This window comes from Tetrao urogallus (genome assembly GCF_951394365.1).
Source record: "Tetrao urogallus genome assembly, chromosome: 1".
NCBI lineage: Eukaryota > Metazoa > Chordata > Aves > Galliformes > Phasianidae > Tetrao > Tetrao urogallus.
In genome coordinates, this window is record NC_136813.1 from 26,036,472 (window position 1) to 26,050,892 (window position 14,421).

The 14,421-nt window shown below is 44.9% G+C and overlaps 1 protein-coding gene across 1 annotated transcript in view; it reads right to left on the reverse strand.

Annotated features, from left to right (window-relative positions):
* Nucleotides 1–8,999: 8,999 nt before the first annotated feature.
* WDFY2 (WD repeat and FYVE domain containing 2) overlaps nucleotides 9,000–14,421 on the reverse strand; it is a gene marked incomplete at both ends in the record, with an annotated part of 62,189 nt that continues 56,767 nt past the window's right edge. Inside the window, 4 exons of the mRNA XM_079550064.1 lie at nucleotides 9,000–9,029; nucleotides 10,193–10,301; nucleotides 10,538–10,668; nucleotides 11,761–11,862. Of these exons, the coding sequence (XP_079406190.1) occupies nucleotides 9,000–9,029; nucleotides 10,193–10,301; nucleotides 10,538–10,668; nucleotides 11,761–11,862 (372 nt within the window). The remainder of the gene's footprint in view (nucleotides 9,030–10,192; nucleotides 10,302–10,537; nucleotides 10,669–11,760; nucleotides 11,863–14,421) is intronic.

Sequence of the window (14,421 nt, forward strand, 5' to 3'; positions counted from 1 at the left end):
GAGGTAGGATACCATAGGCCTGTTAAAAATAAATTGTATTCAGATGTGCTCATTGTGGGGAATGGTGGTCCCTGCAAATTTGTTCTGTTCCTAAGAGTCTCACCCACTGTGAGTATGCACGTACTGTCTCAAGACACAGTAAGGATGTAGTCTTTGAATTGGACAGAAAATTTGGGAGGCATTAAAATGAAACCCAAGTGATAGCTCCGAGCTTTGTGAAGTTAACCAAAATCTTCTGAAGGACGTAGCACACAGAGAAATGCAGAGGAGTGTACCTTCAGAAGTCTTCAGGAAATAAATGGTTAAAGTTTCAAATGATATTTAAACACTGTATTTGACAGGGTGGTTGCTTCCTTCAGCATATGAAGATGACTAGGCTCAAATGTGTCACTGGGAATGCAGAAACTCCTGCATCACTTGCTTAGTTTAAATGGAAGGATTCTGCACAGCCTTCAGTTTCTATAAATCAGTGCTGGTATGCAGAAATGATCTGCTTCTTCATGTTTAAACAGCAAGAATTTAGGAACACTGCCAAATGCTTTCCACATTACTTTATGGAGCCAGGACTGAATATTATCCTGTTTATGTCAAGACACTATGAAGTAGGAGGCTTTAACACATTCCACACCCAGACACAGTTGGTTCCCTCCCCTTGAGGAAGCAGAGAAATGGCTCCATGACTCTGGGCAGGAAAACAAATAGCATACTAAGCTGTACGTGCTTGCCATTTCTGTGAAAGATTGGGGAATTGCTTTATCATAACAAATGGAATACGAGGGGAAAGGGAAAATGGGAGGCACAGGCTTTAGAGGAGAACTCCATCTCCTGATAAGAGAATTTTGCCTGGAACTGTTTTATTTGTAGACACAGAAGGTAGAATTTGTCTTACCTGATCTGCAGAATTACTCACTGGAATTCTCACTCTAAATCAGTAGAGAGAAAACAAGCTCCTTTACAGTGATTTAATGGATCTAGTTTAAGAAGCCCTTACATTTCTGCATCTTTCTAATGACTGTGAAGATAACCAGCTCATAACAAAGACATTCTAGTGGGATTATCTTTATCTTTTATACTACAAATGTACTGCAAAGCCAAGACTGTTATCAGCAATCCCGGTGACATGTTTTTCTCCTGAGCCAACTGTGCTTGCTGGCAAACTGCATCCAAAACCCCCAAAAACTACACTACTGTTTCTACACATCACTGTGGATCGGTGTGATACGTCGAAAGAACTAGAAATAAAAATACCACAGGTGTTCTTTGGAGCTCTCTACGATGTCTGATGGGCAAGGAACACATTATGTTTACTTCACATAATTGAGTTTCCCAAAAAATTGGTGGAACACAGTCCCGGATCAGACATTTCCATTTTCAATTCAGTCAATTACTGAATCTTTGGAATGACAGCATTTTTTTGAAGACATAATCATAGAATCACAGAATGGCTTGGGTTGGAAGGGACCTTAAAGCCCATCCAGTCCCAATCCCCTCTCAGGGCAGTGCCAGCCAGCAGCTCAGGCTGCCCATGGCCCCATCCAGCCTGGCCTTGAGTGCCTCCAGGAATGGGGCATCCACAGCTTTTCTGGGCAGGCCAGGTTGAATGGGGCCCTGGGCAGCCTGAGCTGCTGGCTGACAGCCCTGCGCACAGCAGGGGGATGGGACTGGATGGGCTTTAAGGTCCCTTCCAACCCAAGCCATTCTGTGATTCTGTGAACTACAGCTATTGAAAACAAAAGCCTGACTGAAAGGCTTAAGTAGTAACTGCATTTCTCAGTCTAGTAGCTGCAAAGCTAATAAAAACAATATATACTTGAGTGTTTAAGTCAAGTTGCTTCACACCTCTGCAGAAGAAAAGTTTAATGACTTAATGATACTTAAATAGTTCATAAAATAACCCAAAGTGCTCTTTAACATATATTAAATGTACATTCTTTACTAGTTTATTAATATATCCTGTATTTTTCGTTATAGTCACTGCTTACAGTGGAAATAAAGCCATAAAACTGCTTTAATCAAAGTTTGGTTATAATGTGGAAAAAGAGACAGATATTGCGGTTTAAGAGCCCTTACAATTTTAAATAACATTAAATACAGGTCAGCAATTAGAAACCAAATCTGGAACCTCTCACAGTACTGCTATTATGTCTCCAGTTAAGCTTTATTCTCCCTTTACCACAAGAGCAAATGAGGTACAAAGCTGTAAAGCCAGCGAGATGCTTTGTTTTAATGTAGTCGGCACAAATTGTATCTGCATCTAAGCAAATGCATTTAGTATCACCTATACAAGTCCTAGAGGCAAGAGTATAATGGCATCCAGTGACAGACTATCAGAAATAGAAGGCTGTCCAAATTCCTGCTAAGCAGTGCATGTTAAGGACTGCGATGCACACCTGCTCTATGGGATTCGGGTGTGATGTTGAATATGCCACACTTGGGCTCAAAGGCAAGAGTTTTCCTACAGAGTTTAGTGTAAACTCTTAAAAAACCCTCAATGTAAAGAACTTCACAGAATCACAGAATCACAAGGTTGGAAACGACCTGCAAGATCATTTAGTCCAACCACCCTCCCATTCCTATCAGTACCACAAGCTTATTTGGTGGAACACAATCCTGGGCCTCTCCATTTTCAATTCAGTCAACTACTATATCTTTGGAATGCTAGAGCATTTTTTGAAGGCCTAATATTAGGAGCAGTACTAGTTTTCACTAATGTTTAGCTAGTGAGTGCACAATGCTATTGCCAAATAGGTCAGTTTCAGATGACAACCTGGTGGCCATTGACTTTAGTGGAGGAGGACAGCTACGAAATAGTTTAATCCACACTTCCTTTCTACCCATGCTCTTCCATTCACTGTGCGTGCTGCTCTGTCACACTCACCACAAAAGGAATGCCTTCTGATGACACCAGATACTACTTATACTAAATTAGGGCTGATCCACGTCCCCCCAATGGCTCTTGCTCTCTGTCAAGGCAGAATCTAATGTGCAGCCTACCAAGAGGCACAGCCTCGTCACAGGGTTTTCAGCCTGAGTGCTTGCTGTGCCAGCAATGGCAGGAGTACCCACAGATAAAATGCTGGAGGAATGGGAGACGTAAAATGAGAGCCAGTAGAGACTGCAGCGAGCTGCTAGGAGGTGAGGTTTTCCTTGCAAAAGTCTTCTTGGTAATTTTCCCATTGCTTTCAGATACTGCAGGAGTTGAGAATCCACAGTTTGGAAAGCTCTTAGAACTGGAAAGGCAAAAAAGAAGCTATGGGATGAGGCAGGAGATTGGACAGTTAGCTCACTACCCAGCCAGCCTGCTGACACACTGCTGGGTTGGTATACTGAAAAGAAGTGACACTGTTTGTTCATGGGACAGTTGTCAGTTCTGTGCCGACCACCTGACCAGATGAATGAGACTGGTGAAACTCGGCAACCTGAATTTCTTGTTACAAATCAACGCAGACATTGAGAAAACAGCCAGGAACTGATGGAAATACCCCAGTCAACTGGCACTATTTATTCAGTTCCATTGAGAGGGTTAGATATGTAAAGGAACAGAAGTGGGAATTGTTACAAGACAATTAGCAGGAAAAGATGGTCATATTGTTGAGCAATGCTCGTGGAAACACCGACCCCAGCAAAAGCTAGTACGATTTTCCCTGCAAAGTCCCCAGATCTGAAAGACAGTGAACTTCACACACTTCTGATCTGATCACGGAGTTGTTAAGGTTGGAAAAGACCTCTGAGATCATTGAGTCCAACCATCAGCCCATCCCAGCATGCCCGCTAACCATGTCCATCAGCGCTACATCTGCGGTACAAGCTCCAGGCAGAGTGGGCAAAGGGGAAATAGTTTTTACTCAACATCAAAAACAGTGCCAAAAGCTTCAAGAAACTATTTTGAAAGTGGTTGTAATTACTAAAGTTAAATCAAGTTCATGTACTCATTGTTGCTGAAACTTCAATGATTGACTGGTGGTGGCAGCCACACTGCTTGTGACAGGACAAAGAAGAGGTGCTAATGGGTCCTTCACATCCCAGGGAAGCCCTGCCCAGTTATAACCCCGTTTGTACTTGGTTGGCATCTGCAGTGATGCCTCACTGAGTAAGCAGGGATGGAAAAATTGTGCAAAGCTCCAGAAAGTTGAGGCTAGATGAGCATTAAAACAAAGGACAAGAAAGGGAGATCTTCACAGGCTCAATCTCACACCTCATCACTGGCACAACTTGTGGCTTCTGGATCCTGATGTGGGCTGTGGTAAACTGGTAGTGCTAGGACAGAGGGTAGTTCAGCTTTGCACAGTTCTGATGTTTACATTTAATTTTATATATATATTTGCAAACATTTTGGTGACAGACTGGGCTCTCTTGTTATCACTTTGTTTTGAGTTCAGTGTCGCCTTGTCTGAAAGTTGAATGTCCTTGAACTCAACTTCTTTCTGCTCTTAGCAGCACAGTGTTGTCCAATGTTTCAGAGATGGCCAAAGACAAGTCACAAAATTCCTACAAACTGAGAAAACGTATGGAAAAGTCACATGTAACTACACAGAGTTAAATGCTGAAACTGAAATCTTAGAACGTCTGGTTTTGTTTGTCTATGTTGAAGGGCAAAGATTTCCTGCCAAATTTCGTGTGAGATTTTGAAGAGGAGATCCTGTTCTTCCTCACAAAAGATCAATGCTAAAGGGACTCAGCATGTTAATGCGTCTTGAAAGAGGTTCAGGTCTGTTCTTACTGCTCCGTGCTATCATCACATATGGAAACAGTTTTAGACACTGATTGAAAACATCGTATTTGCTCAGTGGGGCCCCCTGGAAAGGACAGGCACCTGCAAAGCCACTTGCTGCACAACTACCTCCAATGGACTACACAACAGAATTTCGGTTGTTTTGACACAAATTCTTTTGTCAATAGCAAAAACAGACACATACTACATTTTTTAACTACTTAGTAGCCCCAGTATTTTTCTAAGCCATGTAGTAAGTGAAGATGTTAAGTGGACTTTTAATTACAGAAGCACAGCACAGCTGAGGCTGGCAGGGCCCTCTGGGTGCCTCCACTCCATCCCCTGCCCCAGCAGGGACACCCAGAGCAGGGTGCCCAGGGCCACGTCCAGGCAGCACTGGGAGATCCCCAGGGAGGAGACCCCACAGCCTGTGGGCAGCCTGTGCCAGTGCTCCATCACTGCACAGCACAGAAGGGCTCCTGGTGTTCAGAGGGAAATCCTGTGCTCCAGTTTGTGCCCATGGCTGCTGGTCCTGGCACTGGGGCACCACTGACAGAGCCTGGCTCTGGCTTCTGGCACCCTCCCTTCAGAGATTATGGACATTGATGAGATCCCCCTGAGTCTCCTCCTCTTCTCCAGCTGTGCAGCCCCAGCTCTCTCAGCCTCTCCTCACAGGAGAGGTTCTCCAGGCCCTTCATGATCCTTATGGCCCTTTGCTGAACTCTCTCCAGTACATCCACATCTCTCTTGTACTGGCCAAGCTCTAGATACAGCTGGGGGAGAAGCTGATTATTCCTCTCCAACTGTGATACCCTCAGCAGGCATGAAGTTAACTTTTCGTTTTCCTACAGCATTTTTTTGGATCGTGTACAATCCTTTTTGTGTGTCTGGCCATCCATCTTCTTATCAGCAGCCAAGCCATGCAAAGGGAATGCATCTCTCCTTCTCACAGGTCAGGGCATATTCACGCCACACTCTCAGGTGAAGAGCTGTTATCACTTTCAATGTGCCAGGAGTCAATGTGCTGACGTCTGCAAGGCAGAAAGTCAACTGGGCTTCACTGCAGTAGCAACAGACAGGAATGAGAGCAGATGAGGACAGCAATGCCACCAACTGGGGCTATTCTGACTGACAGACTTTGACTCCTGTTATGCCCTCTCCTGTTTCGAAATCTGTAACCCTGGTGTTACGTCTCCTGCTCCAGAAGGACCATCAGTACTATCCTTGCACTGCCCACATTCTTTTCATAGAATCATAGAACCACAGAATGGTTTGGGTTGGAAGGGACTTTCAGAGATCATCCAGTTCCAACCCTGCTGCTCTGGGCAGGGCTGCCACCCACCAGATAAATGTTCATGTTTACCTTCCTTCTGAAGCCTGTGTGGCTGTTTGTGCGACCTACGCCTTCCTCACCACCTGCATGAACACTATAGTTTCCACTCCATTGAAAGCCAGGTGGGTAGGTTCTCTGAAGGGCACAGCTTTTTCCCCTGCAGAGACACCAGATAAGAGAGAAATGAAAACCAAGTTTTCTAAAATCAAGAGCAGGGGAAGGCCAGCATTGTCTGTATGCCCTCTGGCACAGCAGGATGTAGCACTAAAAGCTTGCTGCTGAAGTTCAGCAGCCCTGGGGAAGAGAAGCTTTTTGTTTGAGTCCATGTGGGTGAAGTGTGTGGCTTACATCTGTACCAAAAGACACAGCACTGTGCCCTCCCCCAGTAATACAATAAATAAAAACAGCTTACGTTTGTTATTTGACAGTTATAATTGAAAGAAAAGGACCAGGCAATAGGGATCCTTTTTTTTCTGATCTAGAAGACAAAATAAATAGATATGGTTACACCAGCCATGCAAGACAGGAAGGTAAGAGAGATGCTTCTCTTTCTTCCCCAGCTTTCTCTTCAGCTTGTATCATTTTCTAAGTCACGACCAGTCTGACCTGGGGCTGCAAGGTAACAGGGCATCAAGTTAAACCCAAATAACCCTCCAGGTAGTTTATTCAGAAAAAACAGCAAGGGAAAGTTTGCAAAATGGGTTCATATACCCAATATCTACCCATAAGCAACACTGAAACCACAGCTCCTCGGGAAGAGAAGATGGGGACAAGAATTTACCACAGGAGTTAAAACATGCCTTGCTCCAAAATTTGGTCATCTTTGGAGTTCCTCACTTTTGTTTGAATAAGATGTGTCAGGAAGGGCTGGGCATTCACTGAGCAGATCCTAGCTTGCAGACTTCTGAGCTCCACTGATGTTAAGCACAATTCATGCTGTGGGCCCAGGCCCTGTTGTAGCCCTTATGGCTCATCAGGAATAGAGCTGAACGCTGATTACTTGATTACTTGAGTGCTCCCAAGTTTCTGCCACCATGTGAATTACTCTCTGTGGCAGCAGAGCAAGTTCTGGCCAAAAAGCCTAGAGCCCAGGTTAATGTGGAACAGCATAGGCCAGCAAAGTTTCACACACCTTCTCCAGCTGGAATGAAATCCTGGCAGTAGACTCACTCATCTTGCTTCCAAGAGGAAACAAGCATCTAATTTCCAGGAAAGAAAGTAGGAGGGCTTAAAGATTAGTAACGTTTCAGCAGTAAAGTGAGTCTTTTTAGTGAGATGTGAAATATGTTTGAAAACGTGCTTTAAAAAAATTGCTGCATAGAGGGGAACCAACAACAGGCTGTACAGCCAGGAAAGCTGGAGTGGCATCATTTCAGACAACACAGCTGCAGAATGCTTGAACACCATTTACAGGATGTATAAAAAAAGAATTTTCCCTGAAGAATTTGCCTTCATGGAGGCAGCTCCTCAGACTCAGATTAATGTTATGAATGGCACTTACCTTTTTTGTTCTGTTTTCTTTTTTTTGCATTCTCTCCCAATGAAGGCGTACAGCTCTTCTCTGTGTAGCAGTGTGCTTTATGGTGGTAAACACCACAACCTCCCACCGAGAGGGGAGAAGCAAAGGGCAAAATGGGGGCAAGGCTGAGCGCTGCTGACTGCTGTATTTCATCACAAAGACCAACAGCAGCCCTGCATCAATAGGAGATACAGGAACACTCAGCCTGCAGAGCAAGAGTATTGCCAATAGAGTGTTAAAAAGCAAAATGGATTTAGAGGAACCCAGAGATGACTCTTCATTTAAGACAGATCTAGCAAAAAAAGTTTTGCTTTTCTTTTTCCATCCTGACACTTTCCTTTTAAAAGGATAAGTTTGGTCAATCCAGGTTTTTTAAATACTTCTTTATTCTTAAAAGAAACTGCCAAATATGACAACAGGACAATAAGTGTTGTTCAGCAATATCAGTTTCTGATCTAGAGAGGAAATTAATAAAAACATCATCGGCATCTTAAAAAATAAATATGACTAAACGTATGGAAAACAGGAAAATCAAATTCATGTTCAACAACACAGACAGGTACAAATGCTGAAATGCTGCTGCACAAGGTAGAGGTAGAGGTAAAACAGACTTCTCAACCCCAGACCAGTTTTAGATCTGCTCCCCCACTCCCCTGCACACACTCCTGAAAGCTGTTGCCAGTAATTTCATTTGAATCCTCCTCAGCCTCATCAGACTGCAAGCAGGTCCGTGTGCTCTTTCTGATGCTCCGAACTGGAAAACTATTTCAGCTTTTGTAGAAATAAGTTGCTAAGCAACCTGGCCCCCGGGTTTTGCAACTGGTGCAGCAAGGAAAGTGGCAGGAAGCCATGCTTTAGCTACAACAAAACAACAGAACGCTCTCCAGATGATGTCTGCTAGGATAAGAGGGTGGTAGAGCCCTTGGTAGAAATTGCAAGTCCATCAGATGCTTGGCGATGTGACCACAGAAGGCACAGTGTCGTGCCTGGAGCTCTTCTGCTGAAGTGAGCATTGTCAGCAGGAACATCCCAAACACACAGGTGGGGAGAGCCGACTGCCTTACACTGGAAACTGACACGGTAAGACACAAACCGAGAACCCTCGGTACAAAGCAGCAAGTATCCTGACATCATGATGTATAAAAACTAAAAACTGCACTGCACACGGATTCTCCAAACAAACTCAAGACAACTGAAGTCAGATCGTACAAACCGTTAGTTAAAAAAATACCTTCTTGTGTATTTTGAGAATAAATGGAAAGAGTCTTCGTGCAAATGTTCAACCTTGATCAAGCAGAGGACATAAATTGTTGTAAACACATGAGTTCCTTTCTCATCCGCAATATGCGCCCGGCATTACCTATCTTCTGCAGAATGATTAGGGTTAAGAAATCTGCTTCTTCTGTAAATGTCACCCTTCAAGTTCCACTGATGTATCAAGACACTACTGGCGTCATATCCCACAGCTGTTAATACAACAACATATCATAACATGGTGAGTAGTGGTGAAATATAACAACGTAATATATAAAACTAATTTGCACTTTTTAATTTCTGTTTAAGGGAGGCTACGTGCCCAGAGGGGGATGCACCAGGTCCAAAGTTTAATTTCATTTTCCAACACCCATGTCACTCGACATTTACTCCTTATAAGCCAAGTTAAAATCTGGTTTTAAGCTACAAAAACCCATAGCATATTGCTAACTTGTGTGATTAGCAGTTGTAACACAATTACAAGGTAGATCTTTTCTTGCATCCAAGCCTGGGGCCCCCAGCACAAGAAAGACGTGGAACTCTTGGAGGGGGTCCAGAGGAGGGTCACAAAGATGATCAGAGGGCTGGAGCACCTCTCCTATGAAGAAAAGTTGAGGAAACTGGGCTTGTTTAGCTTGGAGAAGGCTCCGGGGAGACCTCATTGGTGCCTACCCATATTTGATGGGAGTGTATAAACAGGAGCGGGTATGACTGTTTACGACGGTGGATAGGGGTAGGACAAGGGGGAATGGTCTTAAACTGGGACAGGGGAGGTTTAGGTTAGGTATTAGGAAGAAGTTTTTCACACAGAAGGTGGTGACGCACTGGAACAGGTTGCCCAAGGAGGTTGTGGATTCCCCATCCCTGGAGGCATTCAAGGCCAGCTGGAGGTGGCTCTGGGCAGCCTGGTCTGGTGGTTGGCGACCCTGCACATAGCAGGGGGGTTGAAACTAGATGAGCATTGTGGTCCTTTTCAACCCAGGCCATTCTATGATTCTATGATTCTACTGTTGTTGTTTGTAATTGCTAAAGTCTTGTTATACACTTATTCATTATTTTAGCTACTTCTCTGCATGGAGTTTTGACATCTGTGGGCCCTTTGTTAACCTGGCCTCACAAATTACACCAGCCACTTCAAAAAGCTGTTTCGTGCTCTTTATGGGAAGGGCACTGTTAGCACTGACTTGGCTAGTCTTGTCCTCATCCCTTTGGGTTTACAGACCAAGATCCCTGTGGTCTTTTTTGGGCAGAAGCGTATCAGTTGGGGTTAGAGAGATCAGTGTGGAAAATGGTAGCTAGGACATACATGGATTCCCATGGGAGAAGAAGAAGAAGGAATGAAGTACAAAAGCCAGAGCAATCTCCTCCCTCCTACCTTAATAATCTTGTCTGTCCCCGAGGTCAGCAGCCATCCTCTAGTGGCATCAAAGTGTACATGAACTATGTTGTGCTTACTGTCGTGGAAAGTAGCTGTGGGCGCCCGCCTTGAAGAAAGAGATCCCAAATCAGAAAAAAAACACAGCTGCCAGGTATCAAGGAAACAAGCATTTGAAGCAAGCGCTGACCTATTATGCACTGATGGGACTTCTGCTAATGGGACCCAGGACCACCCAATGGCTGCTGGCTCCCCAACCCTGCAGCCACTCGGGCCACCCAGGCCCTCCCAGTTACAGGCATTTTGTCCCACTGCAGCTCTGGGCTGCTCGGCGCCCACACTTACTCCTCATCCGTTATGGACTCGTGGCAGCTATCGCAGACCCTCACTTCAAACTCGAACCCCATCAGTGGGATGGAGGAGCGCTTGGAGCTGCACTTGCCGCAGACGGCCTTCCCGCATTTGCGGCAGTGGTGCTGTGGGAGACAACACATGAAAGGACATCTTCAGCCATGAGCCCGGGGACGGGTCGCTGCTTGGCTCCCAGCTCTCCCATCTCACTTTCGCAGGGCTCAGCTGAGGCTGCAGCAAAAAGGAAAGCTATTCTTCCAATGGGAGATGAAGCAAAATGGTCATCTTCATGTACACCCACCTTCTCCTAGCCATGTCCATCTTTTGAGTCTCTCTTTGGGGGAGTAGGGACTACACCCCCAGTGAGCAATAGGTATCGTATTAAAATACGTCAGCTCAAAGTAGGACAGGGTACACTGGTATAACTCCAGAGCCTCACCTCAGCCTCTTTGTCTAAGTACAAATACACATCGCCTGATCATCTCAGTCAATCCTGCTGGCCATTTTCAGCCACTGTTCAGCACCATCGTTCCTGCATTCTGATACTACCTGTATTCTGTTTTCTCACACGCTGACTGCATAGGACCAAAGGGCTGCCATGCCTGTCATAGGAGAAACAGGCCCTGTGGTGACAAGCCACCATTAAATAAAGGGGAAAGGGCAGCTTAGCTGTGACCCAGCCACCTGTTTCAGGGCCCAAGATGTCACCCTTTCCTGCCTTTTCATGCCCCTCTCCCAGACCATAATCCACATCCCCCTCCTGTTGGGCAGGGATGCGCAGCAGTATTCCAAGCAGAACAGTAAGCCTTTTCCAACACAGCTTAAACAGTTACAGATGTTTACCCAAGCCCATTAAAAACAGCTTTCATTCCAGCACGATCTCCAAGAATTAGCTGCAAATTTTTTTCTACAACAGATTCAGATGACAGTAAGCAAAATCCCACATGGCTAAAGCTACAGACAGCCCCAAAACAATTTACTCAGCTCAGACTCATACACTTTTTTTACATTTCTTATTGGGACAGGCTGTCAAAATTAAAAAGAAAAAAAAAGACAAAAATGTTCTGCTTCCGATGAGCATGAATCATTAAGGGGAGCTCACTGTCCTGTTATTGCTAGAACAAAGAGAAAGTTCTCAAGCCTTTATAGGAAAAAAAGACTACCATAACATACTATGAGAGAGAAGGATATTAACACAGCAAAGGATCCATACAAACCTGCCTGAGGCCTATTTTCTTACTGTCCCACATTTGCTTGAAGTTCCAGAAGAAAGGCTGGTCACATTTTTGACAGGAGTCGCTGTCCAGCCACTCAGGGGTCTGCAACACACACAGGTGGAGGAGATGAGAAACAACTTCCACCGGAACCCAGGGACAGGATAAGGAAGATGTGATGGAGTGCAGTAATGTGGTCAGCTCAACTTGATTACAACTCCCCACTGATCATTTTACCCGATCAAGGTAAAGGCATGCAGGAGGAACACTTCTCATCCACCACATGAAGCAGAGTCTGATTGTAAGTCCGTAAAAATAACCCAGGAACAAATAAGCCTCTCCAGCCTCTTCAAGTTTGGAACTTAGTATCTACAAATGTATATCTTGTCTGGACTTTCTGAACCATCTGCACTGGAGGCAATTAGTACTTCCAGTATCCAAGCTACTCCAAGAGGCATTCCTGCTGTCAGAGGTATCTGTGCTGCAAATCTGACAAGGCAGGCAAATGAGGTTCTGAAGAAGCTTGAAACCCAAAACACCTTTTTTCCCTGCTTTCACATACAGATGATGAAAGGAAAGCTTTCTGTTTCCTAATTCCACGTGTAGATTTGCACTCATGCTGTGGATGAAGTGGGTAAAAAGATTTAAAGAATATAAAGAAAATACTGAAGGCCTTTCTCCCTCCTGCAGCCAGGTTTTGCTGTGAAGAGTAGCAAGGATGGATTCCCTGCAGGGAAGCACTCTCACCAGACACTGAAGGAGCTCAGGAAATGCCTGAAATGGCAGGAGGGCTTGTGGAGGAAGAGAATGACCTCCTCCCCTACACTTGGGTCCCCTGTCACGTGCCTGCTGGTGGACATTCAGTGCTTCTCCCCACAGAGTTCAGGAAACACAGCTTTGGACGCGAGACTCCAAGAGTCGTGGTTCCTGCATTTCCAGACGGCCACCAAAATGATCCAAGGGATGAAACACCTCCCCTACAAGGAGAGGCTGAGAGAGCTGGGGCTGTTCAGCATGGAGAAGAGAAGGCTCCAGGGAGAGCTGAGAGCGACCTTTTGGTGTTAAAGGGGGACTGTAAGAAGGAAAGGGACAGACTCTTTAATAGGGTCTCTTGTGATACAACAAGGGAAAATGGGAAAATTCAGACTGTATATAAGAAAGAAGTTTTTTACAATAAGGGTGGTGAGGCAGTGGCACAGGTTGCCCAGAGAGGTGGTGGATACCCCATCCCTGCAGACAGGCTGGAGGGGCTCTGAGCACCTGATGGAGCTGTAGGTGTCCCTGTTCAGCGCAGTGGGGAGTTGGACCAGATGGCCTTTAAGGGTCCGTTCCAACTCAAAAATTCTATGATTCTATGATTTGAACCTTCTCCATCTGTCTGTCCATCCATCTGTCCAATTTGGGCTTAGCAGGAGTTCTTGGACAGGGGATGACTTCTTCTCACCTCACCAGCAGTACTAGATCCCAAGGACAAGGGTTCAGCCCAAAGTGGTGCTGGTGAGCAGGTCTGTCCCATCCCCAGAGAGAGACAACCCTCCCAACGCTGCCTCAGCATGCTCCTACCCAGCCCCAACTGAGCAAAATTAAACAAATACCAAGTCAAGTTCAAAGTGAGGAAGCCCCATTAATAAACTGCATTTGGCTTCTTCCACACTGTCATTTAAAAAGGCAAGAAATGCAGCTGAGATTGAGAAATAAAAATACTATGAAAGCCAGACAAAGATAAGGGAAGGTGGATGGAGACCCTCAGATCCCATGGCAGTTTTGACCCCCAGCAATAAACTCAGTCAACTCTGAGCTTCAGCTTGTTCTGTCAGTTACTTTGAATGCTGTTCATACTGCAGGGGCAAATCCCTGTCTTTTGTATCCACAACAGTCTTTTAGATTAATGTCTACAGATCCGCATCTGAACACTACTCATGAAGATGTTTTGCTTGTGACAAGGAACTGCTTTGTAGTCAAATAGAAACACAGCTTCCAGCATTTTTCAGATGTTTTCTTCTCACAGCTTTTTAAAAATAGATAAAAATAAGGAATCAAGCAACAAAATGGCATAATTCACTCCAGTGCAATCGCAGAGACGTGGGAAAATCTCATATCAAACTGAAGACAGCACACATCCAGTGGGGGGGGGAAAAAAACACTTATATAAGGGGAAAAATAGCAAAGCCAACATCCAAGTATCTGATAATCACATCTCAAGGGTTTATGTTTTAGAGGTGGTTTAACACAGTGGTTGCCCTGCTGCGCTATGGATAACAAGAATGAGCCCACATTGCCATAGTCAGAGAGCACCACACACATCAGCACCTGCTGCTAAGCCCTCCTGTAGCTCATTATACTTCCCCTCCACTTTTTAACCAGCCTCCTCACATTATTGCTGTCTGTTTTGCAACCAACCAGTCTTAACCCTTAGTGCAGTCTTTTGAAGGCTGCCAATAAGTAAGTTTTCCATTTCTGGATGTTCAGGCTGCAGCAAAAAGGAAACATCTGTTGGGAGAGAGAAACCCACTCTGCTTTTGTTTCACTTTTGGAGCTGATGATATAATCGGCCATTAGATTAGCAATTAAAGAGAGCCAAATGGAATGCTAATTCACAGGAAAAAAAAGGGAGCAAGAGTAGCTCAGTTCCTGCTTAGGTCTGTTTGAGTAGGTTTTTAAATC